This window comes from Anthonomus grandis, chromosome 9, assembly GCF_022605725.1.
Source record: "Anthonomus grandis grandis chromosome 9, icAntGran1.3, whole genome shotgun sequence".
NCBI lineage: Eukaryota > Metazoa > Arthropoda > Insecta > Coleoptera > Curculionidae > Anthonomus > Anthonomus grandis.
The window spans coordinates 24,860,708-24,874,329 of record NC_065554.1 but is presented as its reverse complement, the minus strand read 5'-3'; the positions used below and the strand labels follow the sequence as shown (position 1 = coordinate 24,874,329).

Genomic DNA, 13,622 nt, shown 5'->3' with positions numbered 1-13,622 from the left:
GCTAGTCGCCAACAATATTTTTTTATAATACCTTGCATAAAAAAGAATAAGAAATAAAAGACGCTCTTGTGAACAAACTTTTTAATGCTAAAAACAATTAAAATCCTGTAAAAAAGTATCATGACACCACACTTCTTGATCCTCCAATCTATTTTCCTTAGTAACCTTCTCCCTGGTAAAATCCTGAGGAATAAAAATTTCATCATAAAAACCTTCACTCCTATGAATATCTGCCCATCGCCTGGCCACTTCAGGAAATGGAGTTTTTCTGAAGAGCATACAATGCATATGTGGCAGCTTTTCATACTTAACCCTTACAAATCCATATTTGGCCAAAACAAATTGCCAAGATTTAAATATTTTTATATTAGAGCCTATGTGGTTTGAGTCGGGAGTAATTATTGCCAAAATACCCTCAAATTTTAGTAAGTCATAAGCATTTAGGCATATCTTTAACCTTTGCTTGGGGCTAGGAAGGTACTCTAAAATTAAACTGAAAACTATGATATCGAAGAAGTTTTCCTGTAGACTAATTAATGTTCCATTTTCAATAAAAGTGGCGTTTCCAATATTGACTTTAAGGAAATCACATTTTAAGACTTCTGCATTAGCCGGTGCAATATCAACGGCCATAACATCAAATTCCTTGAAAGTACTGAAAGGGTTGTAGCAGCTACCTACATCTAAAACCTTCAGCCTTTCACCCTTGGCAAGTTGACCAAGTTCAACCACTTCCCCAAAACTATTGTTCTTATGAATCCTAATTTCTTTTTGCCAATATTTGTCCAGGCAAGAAAAATATTCGATAGTACTATCGTATACCCACATAACTCTTGAAATAACTTTATCGTTGTTCTGGGCATTGAAGTCCCAGTGCTTCACGGCCAAATCGTGCATTGCCCGAGCGTATTTTCTTAAATTTTCTTCATTGCTGCAGTGGTTTTGCCAAGCGATTTCGGATCCTAAGGTTTTGGTTTCATCTCGTAGCTTTTTGTGGACGGATTTTATGAAATTTGCTAGAGTTTTATGTTCTGTAGACATTTAAAAGGCTTAGGACAATCATCAAGACATCAACAATATAAACACACAAACAAGGTTATGTTACAAGCGAGGGGAGGCAGGTTGACATATGACACATCAATGTCAATTAAACAGCTGATATTTGTGATTTTTTGTGAGTTAAGGTGGGTTCATAAATTCCGTACGGTATGCATTAAGAAGTAACATAAGAAGTAAGCTCCATGCAGTAAGGATCGTGCGAATTCATAATATAAAAAGTGTCAATTTATGTGAAAAAATCTATTAAGTTTCGTGAAATTGAGAAATCAAGGAAGGGTGAGTTAATAAGCTGGATATGTATTAGCTTTGGGGAACAAAACTTAAAAATAAGTGTTATATATAAACCACCCACTGTTAATAGTGGTAATTTTTTCCCATATTTAGAATATATTATGCGTACTCACCCTAAAAATCATTTAGTTGTTGGAGATATAAATATTAATTTGCTTGATGTTTCGCAAGTAACCAAAGAGTACAAAGATTTAATAGCATTAAACAATTTTAAAATTAATAACTCGATAAATGAGGAATGCGCTACTAGAGTTACCAGTTTATGAAAATCTCTTATAGACCATGTTCTTAGCGATTATAGTGGTAATTTAAGTTGTAAAGTTAATGTTAAAGAAAATGCAATTTCAGATCACAAACTTATATTGCTTGATATTAAAACACCTGTGCAGTTTTATAAACCAAAAGTAGATTATGAAGTCAAATCTGTAGATCATAAAAAATTTGTAAACTTATTTATACAAAAAATATTAAGCATTAACGTAACAACTTTTCAAGAATTAATTAATTTAATTAATGAATGTAAAAATAAATCTCAATATACAAAAAAATTAAGAATACGAAAAAATAACACCTGGATGAATATTGAACTTCTTGAGCTTATCAAAAAAAGAGATAAAATATACAAAAAGAAAATTAACCAACCCGAAAACCTAACTATTATCTCTGAATTTAAAAACATAAAAAATAAAATTAATAATAAAATACGTGCTTTTAAAAATAGGTATTTTCAAACCCAATGGAATTTAGCTGGAGATAATGTTAAAAAGCAATGGGCATTTATCAACAGCTTAATAAAAAATAAAAAATCCAAAGTAATAATTAATGAATTAATAATTGAAAATAACATTATTAATTCTCAGCTTGACATTGCAAATAATTTAAATACATATTTTTCTCAGGTCGGTGAATCAATAGTTAAAGATTTGGAAACGGAGATTCAACTATCAAACGAGATTTTTTCTATTGATGAAGTCTACAATGATAGTTCTATTTCTATAACATTAACTAATAAAGAGGAAATATCAGAAATTTTAAAAGAACTAAAAATAAACTCAGCACCTGGATATGACGATATTACGGTTAGGGACATACATAATCTTGGAGAATACATAATACCTGTTTTGGTACGGTTAATTAATAAAACTATACAAAAAGGGATTTTCCCATCAGAGTTAAAAATAAGTAAAATTACACCTCTTTTTAAGTCAGGTAATAAAAGATATATGAAAAATTACAGGCCCATTTCAGTCGTTAGTGTATTCTCCAAGATTCTTGAAAAAATAATAAAAAATAGAATGTTATCTTTCATTAACTCTTGCAATCTATTGAATGATAAATATCAATATGGCTTTATAAAGAACAGTAGTACACTTGGTGCGGTTGTGGATTTTGTAGACTGTATTTCAATGGCATTAGATAAACAACAAATAGTTATAGCTGTCTTCATAGACCTAAAAAAAGCCTTTGATGTAGTAAGCATAGACATTCTTTTAGACAAATTATTTAAAACGGGATTTAAAAATGTATTGTACAGCTTAATTAAAACATATTTGTATGACAGAAAACAGTACGTAAAGCTTGACAATATTATTAGTGAATGGTTATCTAACACCTACGGGGATCACAGGGATCCGTTCTTGGACCTCTCTTATATATTCTTTATGTACTGAATCTCAAGTTAGCCAAGCTAAAAGCAAGATATTTTACCTTTGCAGATGACACTGTACTGGTATATGCTGGAACAGATGAAACTTCTTTAACACAACTTATTAATAATGACCTAAAATGTTATCTTAAATGGCTGTTTTCAAATAAATTAAAGATTAACATTGAGAAAACCAAATACATGATATTCAAACAAAAAAATAAGTCAGTCAGCAATAATCTAAATATTAATATTAATACTGTAATATTAGAAAAAGTGTCGAATATTAAATATTTAGGTTTGCAAATAGATGAAAATTTAAATTGGTCACTACACTTAAACAAAATTTTTGATAAAACAGTTCCAATGCTATCTGCCTTATATAGAAGTAGAGATTATTTGTCTGAAAAAAGTAAATTTCAAATTTATAATGCCTTCTTTCTCACACATTTTAGGTACCTCTTGCCAGTATGGGGTATGTGCGGTGAAGTTAATTTTAATAAGGCTCAAATTTTGCAAAATAACATTTTGAAAATTTTGTTTAATTTTGATTGGCTTACAAGTTCTAATACAATTTATTCAAATTTAAGTTTAAACAAATTAAAAGTGATATTGGAGATAGAACAATGTAAACTTGTATATAAAATTATAAACAACAGACAAAAAAGTAACATAAATATTATGTTTTACCATAATGTACATAATCATCAAACAAGATCACTAAATAATGTTTATCAAGTTTCTACAAGAACTAACATAGGTTTAAGAAATCCAATTACAGATGCAATTAAAACATTTAATAGTTTACCTCATTGTATAAAAGATATAAATAACTATAGATTTTTTGTTAAAAAATTAAAAGATTTAAAAAATGTTAATTAATTTATGTATAAAAAATTATAAGCAACATTGCAACATTTGTTTACTATAGATAATTAATTACTGTTTTGTTATTCTCGGGGCCAGTGTTTTCAAACACTGATTGGAGAAATTCTTAAAACTCGTTATACATTGTATTATTGTGGTTAAATAAATTGTTTCAAAAAAAAAACGTAAGAATTAAAAAAAACGTAGCAAAATTCATTCTGTCTCTCTTTCGGAATATTTTCCTCTCTGAAATCTTTACTAGCCTACCCCTTTTGATTAGTTATATTGGCGAACATTGATGATCACTTACGATTCCGTAAGAAGTATGGCGCAATAACTGAAATTGAACTATTTCATGCATCTTAGTTCTTACTGCTTACCGTACAGAATTTATGAACTAGGCTTTACAGGCTTTGAATGAAATGATAATTAGAATTTAAAATACACACCCCACAAAAATTATCGCATCACTAGTATTTTAAGATATTTTTTAATATTTTTTGGGACAATTTGTATATGTATCACCTTAAAAGATATTTCTGGTTTCTTATCCTGGACAAAAAATGATCGGAATTTCTTTCATATTTTTTTGAAGCAAAAATGCTCGCGTAGATTATTCCTGTGTTGGCGAATGCATTGAGATCGAAAACGTTCTAAACAAATAGTGTTATTCTAAAGTGAAAATTTAAATTTATTGTTAATAATGGATGTGCCTAAACGTTTAACAAAAAGCCGCTAGAATCATTGCGCTCATAGAAGAGGGCCGCAGTCAAAGATACGGGATAATGGGATTTCAACAAAGCACCATATCCAGAGTTGTTAATCGCTACCAAGAAACAGGACAACTATCCAGACGCCCCGGACAAGGCCGCAGAAGGGTAACTTAGGCAGTAGATGATAGTTACTTAAGGTTAACGGCTTTAAGAATTAGGCATACCACCTCTAGAAGACTGCAAATAGATCTGTTGGCTGCTCCGAATAAGCCTACAGACAGTTCGAAATAGGCTAAGAGAAGCAGGTTTACGAGCCAGAGGTCCACGTCTTACCAGAGAACATCGAGTAGCAAGATTGCAATTTGCTAGAGAACACGCAAATTGGAATATTCAAGATCGGTCCAATATTTTATTCACGGATGAATCCAGATTTTGTCTATATTCATCAGATAGGCGTGTACCAGTATATAGGCGATGTGGTGATCAGGTTAATTTTTGTCAAACTGAAAGCTTTGGTGATGGCTCTATCATGGTTTGGGGAGGAATTTCTTTTGAGGGTCGCACGGAGCTAGTACCAGTGAATGATGGAAGACTAAATGCTGACAGGTACATAACCGATATCTTAGAACCCCATGTAGTGCCCTATATGCCATATATCGGTGATTCTGTGCTAATGCAGGATAATGCTCGTCCACACGCTGCTAGAGTTGTTCAGCAATACTTAGAAGAGGTCGAGATACCCACCCTAAATTGGCCTGCGCGTAGCCATGACCTTAATCCGATAGAACATGTCTGGGACCATCTAAGATGGCAAATTCAGCAACATCCAGCACCAATAAGATGATCTTCAAAATGTTCTTTTTGACTTCTGGGCAAACGTGCCGCAAGAATACCTCCAGAACCTATTTAGAAGCCTTCGAAGACGAATGGAAGCTGTATAATTAGAGCCAGGGGCGGTAACACACGCTATTAGAAATTCATTGGCTTAAATAAAGTTCATTTTTTTTGTATACATGTTTTGTACAATTTTTTTGATTTTTGTATGTTTTGGTAAATCAAAATGTTTGTCCTCTGTAGATTGAACTGATTTAAAATAAATGTTGCAAAAGTCGTATTATTTGGTGATTTAATTATCAATATCAATAAAATTTTAAAAAACAGGCAAAAAATTTAACATATTTAAGAAATAATAAGTGATGCGATAATTTTTGTGGGGTGTGTACTTGACTGTATTAAGATTTAAATATTATTTTTTGCACTATGTTTTGTTCAGCAAACAGCCTTTTATTGCACATCACACACGAACCTAATAAATATACCTGGACTGCTAATGCATATGGCCCCCATACCCAAAAATGACCATTGCCTGGTGGCCGCATTTTAATAGTAGTTGTGTCCTTTTGATGTTGGTCGCTCTAAACATTTTCAGTGTAGCCACCAAAAAATTAGGGTTGAGCAAAATTTCACTACCTGTGAATCATTCACTGTGAATAAAAAATCACATTCACGACTTAACAATGAATCATTGTTGTCATTGTCAATGATATTGTCTTTAATTTTTATTTACTTTTAATATTTGTACCCTAAATATACCCTTAATATTTGTATCTGGGTAGGAACTATCCTTAACACAATAAACACAGAATAGTAATACTTTCCTTATTATTATGCGAATTCACTGCCATGATATTAAACTACACGATAAGCAAACTCGCCAACCGGCGCTCAATCGTGAATTCACGTTCACAGGTTATATTCACAGTGAATAGAAAATCGCGTTAACCTTAGTTATACCTGTGAATTCAAATTCACGACTTAGCTCAAGCCTAAAAAATATAATCAATAGCGGTAATGAAGTTAATGACGCTGACGTTTGACGTGTGACCTGTCACGAATCAAAGACATATTTTAGCAAGTAAGCACCTTACTCGGTTGCCTTACGATATCTTAAGCGTTAAGTCATCACATGGTTGCCATCAAATTGCGTCATGTCTAACAGCAGTCAGAGTCTAAATATTGGCTTTACCTTTTATCGGTATTGAATTCGTTTTGAAGACTGGCCTAAACCATGAAAATACTCATTTGTCTTAAGTTTTCAAAACGTTTTGAGTCTAAATCCGATCTCCTGCATTTTTAGGATCAGATCTAAATTGTAACAAAATACAAATTAATTTCGCTCTGAAAACGTTTATAAAGGGCAGACATTTGCCCAAGAGGAAATACAATAAACAAAACAGTTACTGGCCTAAACATAACCTCACTCGTATTTTTTTCCACAGAAATAAACACAAACTAATCAAAAATCAATTTAAAAAAATATCCGTGCAACTCTTCACTGTATTTGCTGCAAATCTATTCGCTCTTTTGATAATTTATTCTTTTCTGCATTTTTATTTAGTTTGGATGTCTTAACTGTCTCATATACATTAATATTAAATAAATTAAAACTAATACTAAGAAATAAAATGCTTCTCAACTCTAAAAAACGCTTCTCAACGCCTAAAGCGCCTTACGGTACGGTTACGTCATACTTTAATTCAGTGACTTAATCGCAAGAATGATATGTCTTAAAGACGCTATAGGTGCTTACTCGCTAAAATATGGCTTAAGATCGTGCCGGTAACCACTAATTGACATGTATGACATTTGAAGTGTCATTTATTGTATATCCCTACCTCTATTGAGTGGGGGCCTGTCCATTCTATTATGTCAGTGTGTTTATCTTCTTTTAAAAAAACCCCTCCATCTTTCTTTTGCTGTGTGTTGCTGTTGTGAACGGTTCTATTACAAAAATCCCATCAAATCTTAGCCATCTTTCAATTTCCAATGTATTTAAACATCCGAAAAGCCTTCGCCCTCTATCCTCTATTAAAATGAGTGAAGATTTCCAAAGCGATTGTACAGAAACCAAAACTTTAACCCCAGAAGAGAGTCGGGCCCTAGAATACCAGAATTCCCGTGTTGTAAGCGACCACAAAGCAAATTTACTAGAAATCCAAGCTAAAAAGCATTGGGACTTATTTTACAAGAGAAACGAAACACGTTTTTTCCGAGACAGACACTGGACCACCAGGGAGTTTTCTGAACTATTGGGGGACAATGGGCCCCAGGACGAAAAGGTATTATTTGAAATCGGTTGTGGAGTTGGAAACTTTATTTATCCTTTGCTAGAAGAAAATTTCAATTTGAAGGTTGTCGCTTGTGACTTGTCTCCTCGGGCAGTGGAGTTTGTTAAGAGCAATCCCTCATATACACCTGAAAGAATCAAAGTGTTTCCATGCGATATCACTTCTAATGAGGTCTTTGATAACGTTCAAGCTGACTCCCTTGATATAGCCACTCTAATATTTGTTCTCTCAGCCATTCACCCCAATAAGTTCCTTGCATGTTTACAAAACATATTTAAGCTTCTTAAGCCTGGTGGACTTTTGCTATTTCGGGACTATGGTTTGTTTGACATGGCACAACTAAGATTTAAGCCAGGGAATAAAATATCTGAAAACTTCTATATGAGGCATGATGGCACTCGAACCTACTTTTTTTCAATTGATTTTGTTAAACAATTGTTTGAGGAGGCCGGTTATATAATTCATGTAAATTCTTATATACATCGAAGGACTGTAAATAAGAAGGATAACATTGATGTGCCAAGGATTTTTATTCAAGTAAAGGCACAGAAGCCAAAATGAGTGGAATTATGACTATATGATGATGTAAGTATTTTTTTTTTATTTAACATTTTACTACCTGCTCATAATGGGCTTACTGCCAAAACCAGATAAGTGATATTTTGCATTAAATGTGCACTTACCTTGAATAATTGCCAAAACAAGTCTACATCATTTATTTCCTTTCCATTGTCCAACACTTATCTAGTTTATGCAGTACATTTCTATACAAATTTTGGTTACGAAAATCCACTAAGTGCAATAATGGTAAAAATGTACTTATCTTGTTTTGGCAGTAAACTGATGATATGTAGAATGGTAACATAACATAAGACTATAAGAAATAAAACAATATCAAGTTTTAAACAATAACTCTTAACAATTCATATAAAACATGTATGTAACTAGTAAATGTGTGCAAAGTTCTCCCTGTTTTAAAATATTTTAACTGCACTGCACTACTTCTGCTATGTTGTATGTAATTGGCATTGGATTTTATAGTCTTATTTTAGGCTTAAAAAATTTCTTTCATACTTGGTTGTACCAGTAGGCTTGAAAAATATGCTCTGGATAGGTATAACAGCTAATTTTCTTTTTTTAATTTAACCTAATAATCTATAACATTTTTAAGTTGGTTGCCAAATAAAGGAATATTACTATTATTATTGAAAATAGTCAGGTTTTGTGCATTAAATTGGAATTCAATTATCAGGAATTGATCTGCTCCTTAAATACACCATCCCAATAAGATTATAATAAGTTTCAGCACATTAACATAGGCCATCATAGGAGTTTAATATTTATTAATAAAACTAAAAGTGATGAGATTTATCACCGTTAATGAATCATTTTTTGATTATTTGGTAAACATGCACTACCAACTGAGTAATAATTTTAAGAAAATTAATTAATAACTGGTAAGAGCCTTATAAAACTCACTGCTTTTAAATTTTTCAGTTTGGTTTTTGTATTTGGGAATGCTGATGAATACTAGGACTAAAAGACACTTCATAAGATCAGGTAAATACAGAGACATACACATTTTAAATTGATTTATTTTTCTAGATTACATAACTAAAATATAATTTAGAGAAAAATAATTATAACCGGTAAACTTGTAAAGAAATGTTAATATCATATTATTAAAATTATTGAGTAATAAGAGTACGAAAAGTCCAGAATTTAAAATTGTTATATTTTTTATAACATAGAATCAATATAGGTTCTAAAAATTGAATCTGCTAGTGTGGAATACCTTCAATGTAACTAAAATGGTCTCTAGAACCTAGGAGGTATACTACATATTCTATTTGCCAAGAGTGGTTGATCAAAAATACCTATTTAATATGCATGCTCTTTACCTAAGAAAAATAATAATATATAAATACATAATAATAAGACAGGTAGTATAAATATATATTTCTAACCACTAACCTTTATTCAGTTGAAGTATGTGCTATTTATGTTTTGTGAATTTACAAATTTGCCCACTCACATAGTTCAAGACTGACTGAATATCTTCAAGGCACATGTTTAACCCAACATTTTCAAAACATAGTTATATCTAAGATTTGTTAATAACATGGTAACCAAATTCTAATGCATAATTCCATGCTAATGTACTAAAAGTTAAGAACTTTTTCTAAATTTCCTATAATATATCTACCTGGAATATGTCTGGTATTATCTACTGTAGATATTATTTAAACAAAAATGGGTGCATAAGTATTTTTCATGATAAGACATTTGTAATACAGTATAATAATAATCAATCTTCTGCATTTATTGTGAACTACAGGTAATTTATAATAAATAAATCTATGGATAAGGAAATATGGTCTATAATATGACATTTTTTAGTAGAGAGCAGAATCCATTTGACCTAGAATTTAGTTACCTAGCATGCCGTACCAGCATTTGTAATACTTAGGTTTAATATAATAAAACCATTAACATTACATAAATGAATGAAAAGACATGCACAGTTATGAGAATAGCTTCCCTCAAGCCTAATTATCAATACATGGAGAATTGTATTTATGTACTTACTGTATCAACAATTTACAGCCAATAACAAATACAACAAAAATTTAATCAAAAACCAATTGAACTTACTACAAATGAGTGAAAAAATTGGCTGCTGTTAAAATAAATTAAAAAAAATCAATGGGAATACATATATTGAATAGTTTGATTACACCAAAAGCTGGTTTTCTAATGAGTGAACATGTGGGCTAAATTAAAGCCTATCATCATTAATGCACTGAGATTCAATGCAGTTAAAAAAAGCATTTAGGACTTACTTGCATTTATTTTTAGACCATCTACCTATTTGTCATTTGAAGAAAATTCATAAATATACTATTAATTATTGTGTTGTTATCTGGTCTGAATGGGAAATATATTTGAGAATTGTTAGGGTACATTTTCTATAAATAATACGCATAATATATTTTACATAAAAATACAGCAAAATACACTTAAAATTTATTTCTATAAATTCACCATTTATAAGATAAATTTATTTAAGATTAAAGGCTTTTAACAAATATTGTAGTTTGTTTTATATTTTCATTGTATCATGTAGTAACTATTAAATATTTATTAACATTGCACTAGATTAACTAAAACCGTTTCAAACTTTTATGATGACTGCATAGTTCAGATGAACATTCTGATTACAACTAGCATCTTGTCTTTCGCTCCTATCTGATATTTATTAAAAATTTTTTATAATAACAATTTATTTATCATGCCTCCATTATTAAATTGTATTTGTTTTCAGAAAAAAGGCATCACTGCAACAGGATGGTTTGTCAAAGGAATATTAAAATAAAATGTAAGTATATATTTGGTCCTATTCTGATTGAAATGATTTAATTTTTTTTAATGATGACCGCATAGTTCAGATGACTGTTCTGATTACAACTAGCATCTTGTCTTTCGCTCCTATCTGACTTATTTGTTTGATTCATTTTTATGACTAATAGAGTGTAGTAGTATATAAATGTTTTAAAATTTGTTTTTATTGCAGACCAGCTTTACTAAGGAGCAACATAGGGTTAATCTACTATGTAAGTAAATATTTAGGTACTTAAAAGATAGTTTTAGTTATAAATATTTGTTTTATATGATGACATATTTCACCTTTAATGAGTTTTTAATGATTATATGGAAAACATGCACTACCAACTGATGTGTAAAATTGCATAAACCATTGTACATAATATAAAATTAGCTTTTCTGATGAAAACATTTTTTTCAGGGAATCCTCTACTGTGAAAGAAGAAGATATTTCAAAAGGTAAAGTAGATTTAGGCAACTTCATTTATAAATTCTTACCTGGAAACATGATGACTGCATAGTTCAGATGATTTTTCTGATTACAAATTGCTTTTTGTCTTTCGCTCCTATCTGATATTATTGATTATAGTAATTAATATGATAAAATTTATATGAGAATGTTATTTAAAAAAATAATAATTTTAGATTATAATGATGCATAATTGACTGCAAACTGGAACAAAACATTTGTTGGAAAAAACACTTAGGAGGAAATGTCTCTTATCCCTAACACAATAAGGTTAGTGTTTTAGTTACATTTTGTTTACATTGACTTTATTAGTTTACTTTAAAAACCTAAAAAGTTTATATAATTTTAGTTTATTTAGAAAAGAAATACAAAGACCAAATTGAACAAATAAAATTTTATTTTTAATACAGTTGGATTCATAAATCTTTTTCATTTACTTTTCTCTGAGGCTTTTTTGATTGGGTCCGCCAATCAAGGGAGACTAAAGGCTTTAGGTATTGCATATTCTCTTTAGTGGATATCTGATGAATATTGATTGATAAGGTTGCCTCTGACTTTTGGATTATTGTGATTATTATACTGCAGTTTGGCCAAACAGTAATGTTTTTTTTTAAATGATGACATCTACTCACCTTAAATGAAGCTTAATGATTATTTTGATAACATGCACTACCAACTGATAAATCAAAAATATTTATTACTTTTAAACTGCTTTTGAAAATTGTTTTTTATTTTGTTTTTTCTTATTCCAGATCGGTTTTTGATGAGCTAACAAGAACGTTAAACATTTCTTAAGGATTATGTTAAGAATATTTTGAGATAAAATAATAAATATTCGGTTAAGGAATGTGTGTTATTTTCCTATATAAAAAAGTACGCAGAAGTTCTTTAAATTTTCTTGTAATAAAGATCATTTCAAGGCAATTTGTTTAGAAAATAATTTAACTATTCAAATTGAATTGTAAACTTAAACTTTCAACAGCTATTTTACCATAAATGGTATATTCTTTTTTGTTAAATGAATTTTTGATTCACTGTATGTTTATAGTAGAAACTTGCTTTTGAATCACCTTGTATAATGAAATGCCCTAGTGAAAGTTATGTTGGAACAAAGGCTTACGGTAGACAGTTTTTGAAGATGCATATGTTTTGACGCTTAACATAGACATAAACGTTATCTTAGCCGCTGTTTGACAGCTCCCCAAAAAGTGTTTTCGAAATAGTTGATACGTTTACCGCTAACCTAACGATAGCGCAAAGCTTTATTTCCAAGAAATTCGATTTTATTGTTTTCTTTGTGATTATTACTCCTTAAACTTTCTAACCTCATTATATTTAATATTAAACAAACTATATATTTTACTAATATTTGGTCTACAATATTATATCTAATGATTTAATTAGGTAGCGTTATTTAAAAATTAGAAAGTACCTAAAGTTAGAATATGATTATGTATTTTGCAGCTCTAGAATTAGACAAAAAATATTATATATGATGTTCTATTTTGCTGGATCAACATAAGGAATATTTGCTAGGATGTCCATTAGAAGTATTTGGTCATCTTCCTGATTAAATCTGACTACTTGTGGTGTTGAATTGAAATTTATCAAGACACTGGAATTTAGATTTGGATTGGTCACTGTTATGCAAAGTAAAAAAAAACAAATTTATTTTTACTGTTTCAGACGAGAGGAGACTAAATCGGTATATGCCTAGAATCCCCGATATTCTGCTTGTTGCCAGACATAATATTTACTTTTCTTTTTTGAAAAATTGTCCGAAATACTCCATAACAATTTTTCTTTACGCAATAATATCTAAATCTAAGTGTGCCGCACCATAATAAAACTACCCGTTTTACTGGTCTACGACGGTCCTATAAATAACTCAGCCAAGAAATCAAAACACGAATTATTTTTTAAAATATAAACTTTAATTGAACGAACGTAACAGGGAAAGGTTTTCTCGATAACTAACTTACAAAAGTATTGCGTCAGCGGAGTAAGGCGACAGTGGCTACGCCCCGCCAAAAGATGTACTTATCAAGAATTATAGACTAAACAAA

General features: G+C 30.5%; 2 protein-coding genes, 1 long non-coding RNA gene and 3 other non-coding genes across 7 annotated transcripts; 4 read left to right on the top strand and 2 right to left on the bottom strand.

The window, feature by feature from the left end:
- Positions 1-66: 66 nt before the first annotated feature.
- LOC126740387 (S-adenosylmethionine sensor upstream of mTORC1) lies at positions 67-1,107 on the bottom strand. The gene has a single exon (XM_050446378.1). The coding sequence runs from the start codon at positions 1,039-1,041 to the stop codon at positions 88-90; it is 954 nt and encodes a 317-aa protein (XP_050302335.1). The 5' UTR covers positions 1,042-1,107; the 3' UTR covers positions 67-87.
- A 1,541-nt stretch (positions 1,108-2,648) lies between these two features.
- Positions 2,649-3,372, bottom strand: LOC126740506 (uncharacterized). Its single transcript, XR_007661927.1, has 2 exons — positions 3,058-3,372; positions 2,649-2,801 (listed from the first exon to the last, which is right to left on the bottom strand). It is a non-coding gene; the product is annotated as an uncharacterized LOC126740506 (long non-coding RNA).
- A 3,871-nt stretch (positions 3,373-7,243) lies between these two features.
- Positions 7,244-12,399, top strand: LOC126740550 (tRNA N(3)-methylcytidine methyltransferase METTL6). 2 transcript variants are annotated; one of them, XM_050446634.1, is made up of 7 exons: positions 7,244-8,288; positions 9,201-9,263; positions 11,029-11,082; positions 11,278-11,317; positions 11,509-11,546; positions 11,733-11,826; positions 12,309-12,399. In XM_050446634.1, the coding sequence occupies exon 1, from the start codon at positions 7,449-7,451 to the stop codon at positions 8,262-8,264; it is 816 nt and encodes a 271-aa protein (XP_050302591.1). In that variant the 5' UTR covers positions 7,244-7,448; the 3' UTR covers positions 8,265-8,288; positions 9,201-9,263; positions 11,029-11,082; positions 11,278-11,317; positions 11,509-11,546; positions 11,733-11,826; positions 12,309-12,399. The 2 variants fall into 2 exon arrangements, with proteins under 2 accessions (XP_050302591.1, XP_050302592.1); XM_050446635.1 differs by lacking the exon at positions 9,201-9,263.
- Positions 10,879-10,964, top strand: LOC126740829 (small nucleolar RNA snR60/Z15/Z230/Z193/J17). Its single transcript, XR_007662015.1, has one exon. It is a non-coding gene; the product is annotated as a small nucleolar RNA snR60/Z15/Z230/Z193/J17 (small nucleolar RNA).
- LOC126740824 (small nucleolar RNA snR60/Z15/Z230/Z193/J17) lies at positions 11,127-11,208 on the top strand. The gene has a single exon (XR_007662010.1). It is a non-coding gene; the product is annotated as a small nucleolar RNA snR60/Z15/Z230/Z193/J17 (small nucleolar RNA).
- Positions 11,585-11,669, top strand: LOC126740823 (small nucleolar RNA snR60/Z15/Z230/Z193/J17). Its single transcript, XR_007662009.1, has one exon. It is a non-coding gene; the product is annotated as a small nucleolar RNA snR60/Z15/Z230/Z193/J17 (small nucleolar RNA).
- Positions 12,400-13,622: the final 1,223 nt, after the last annotated feature.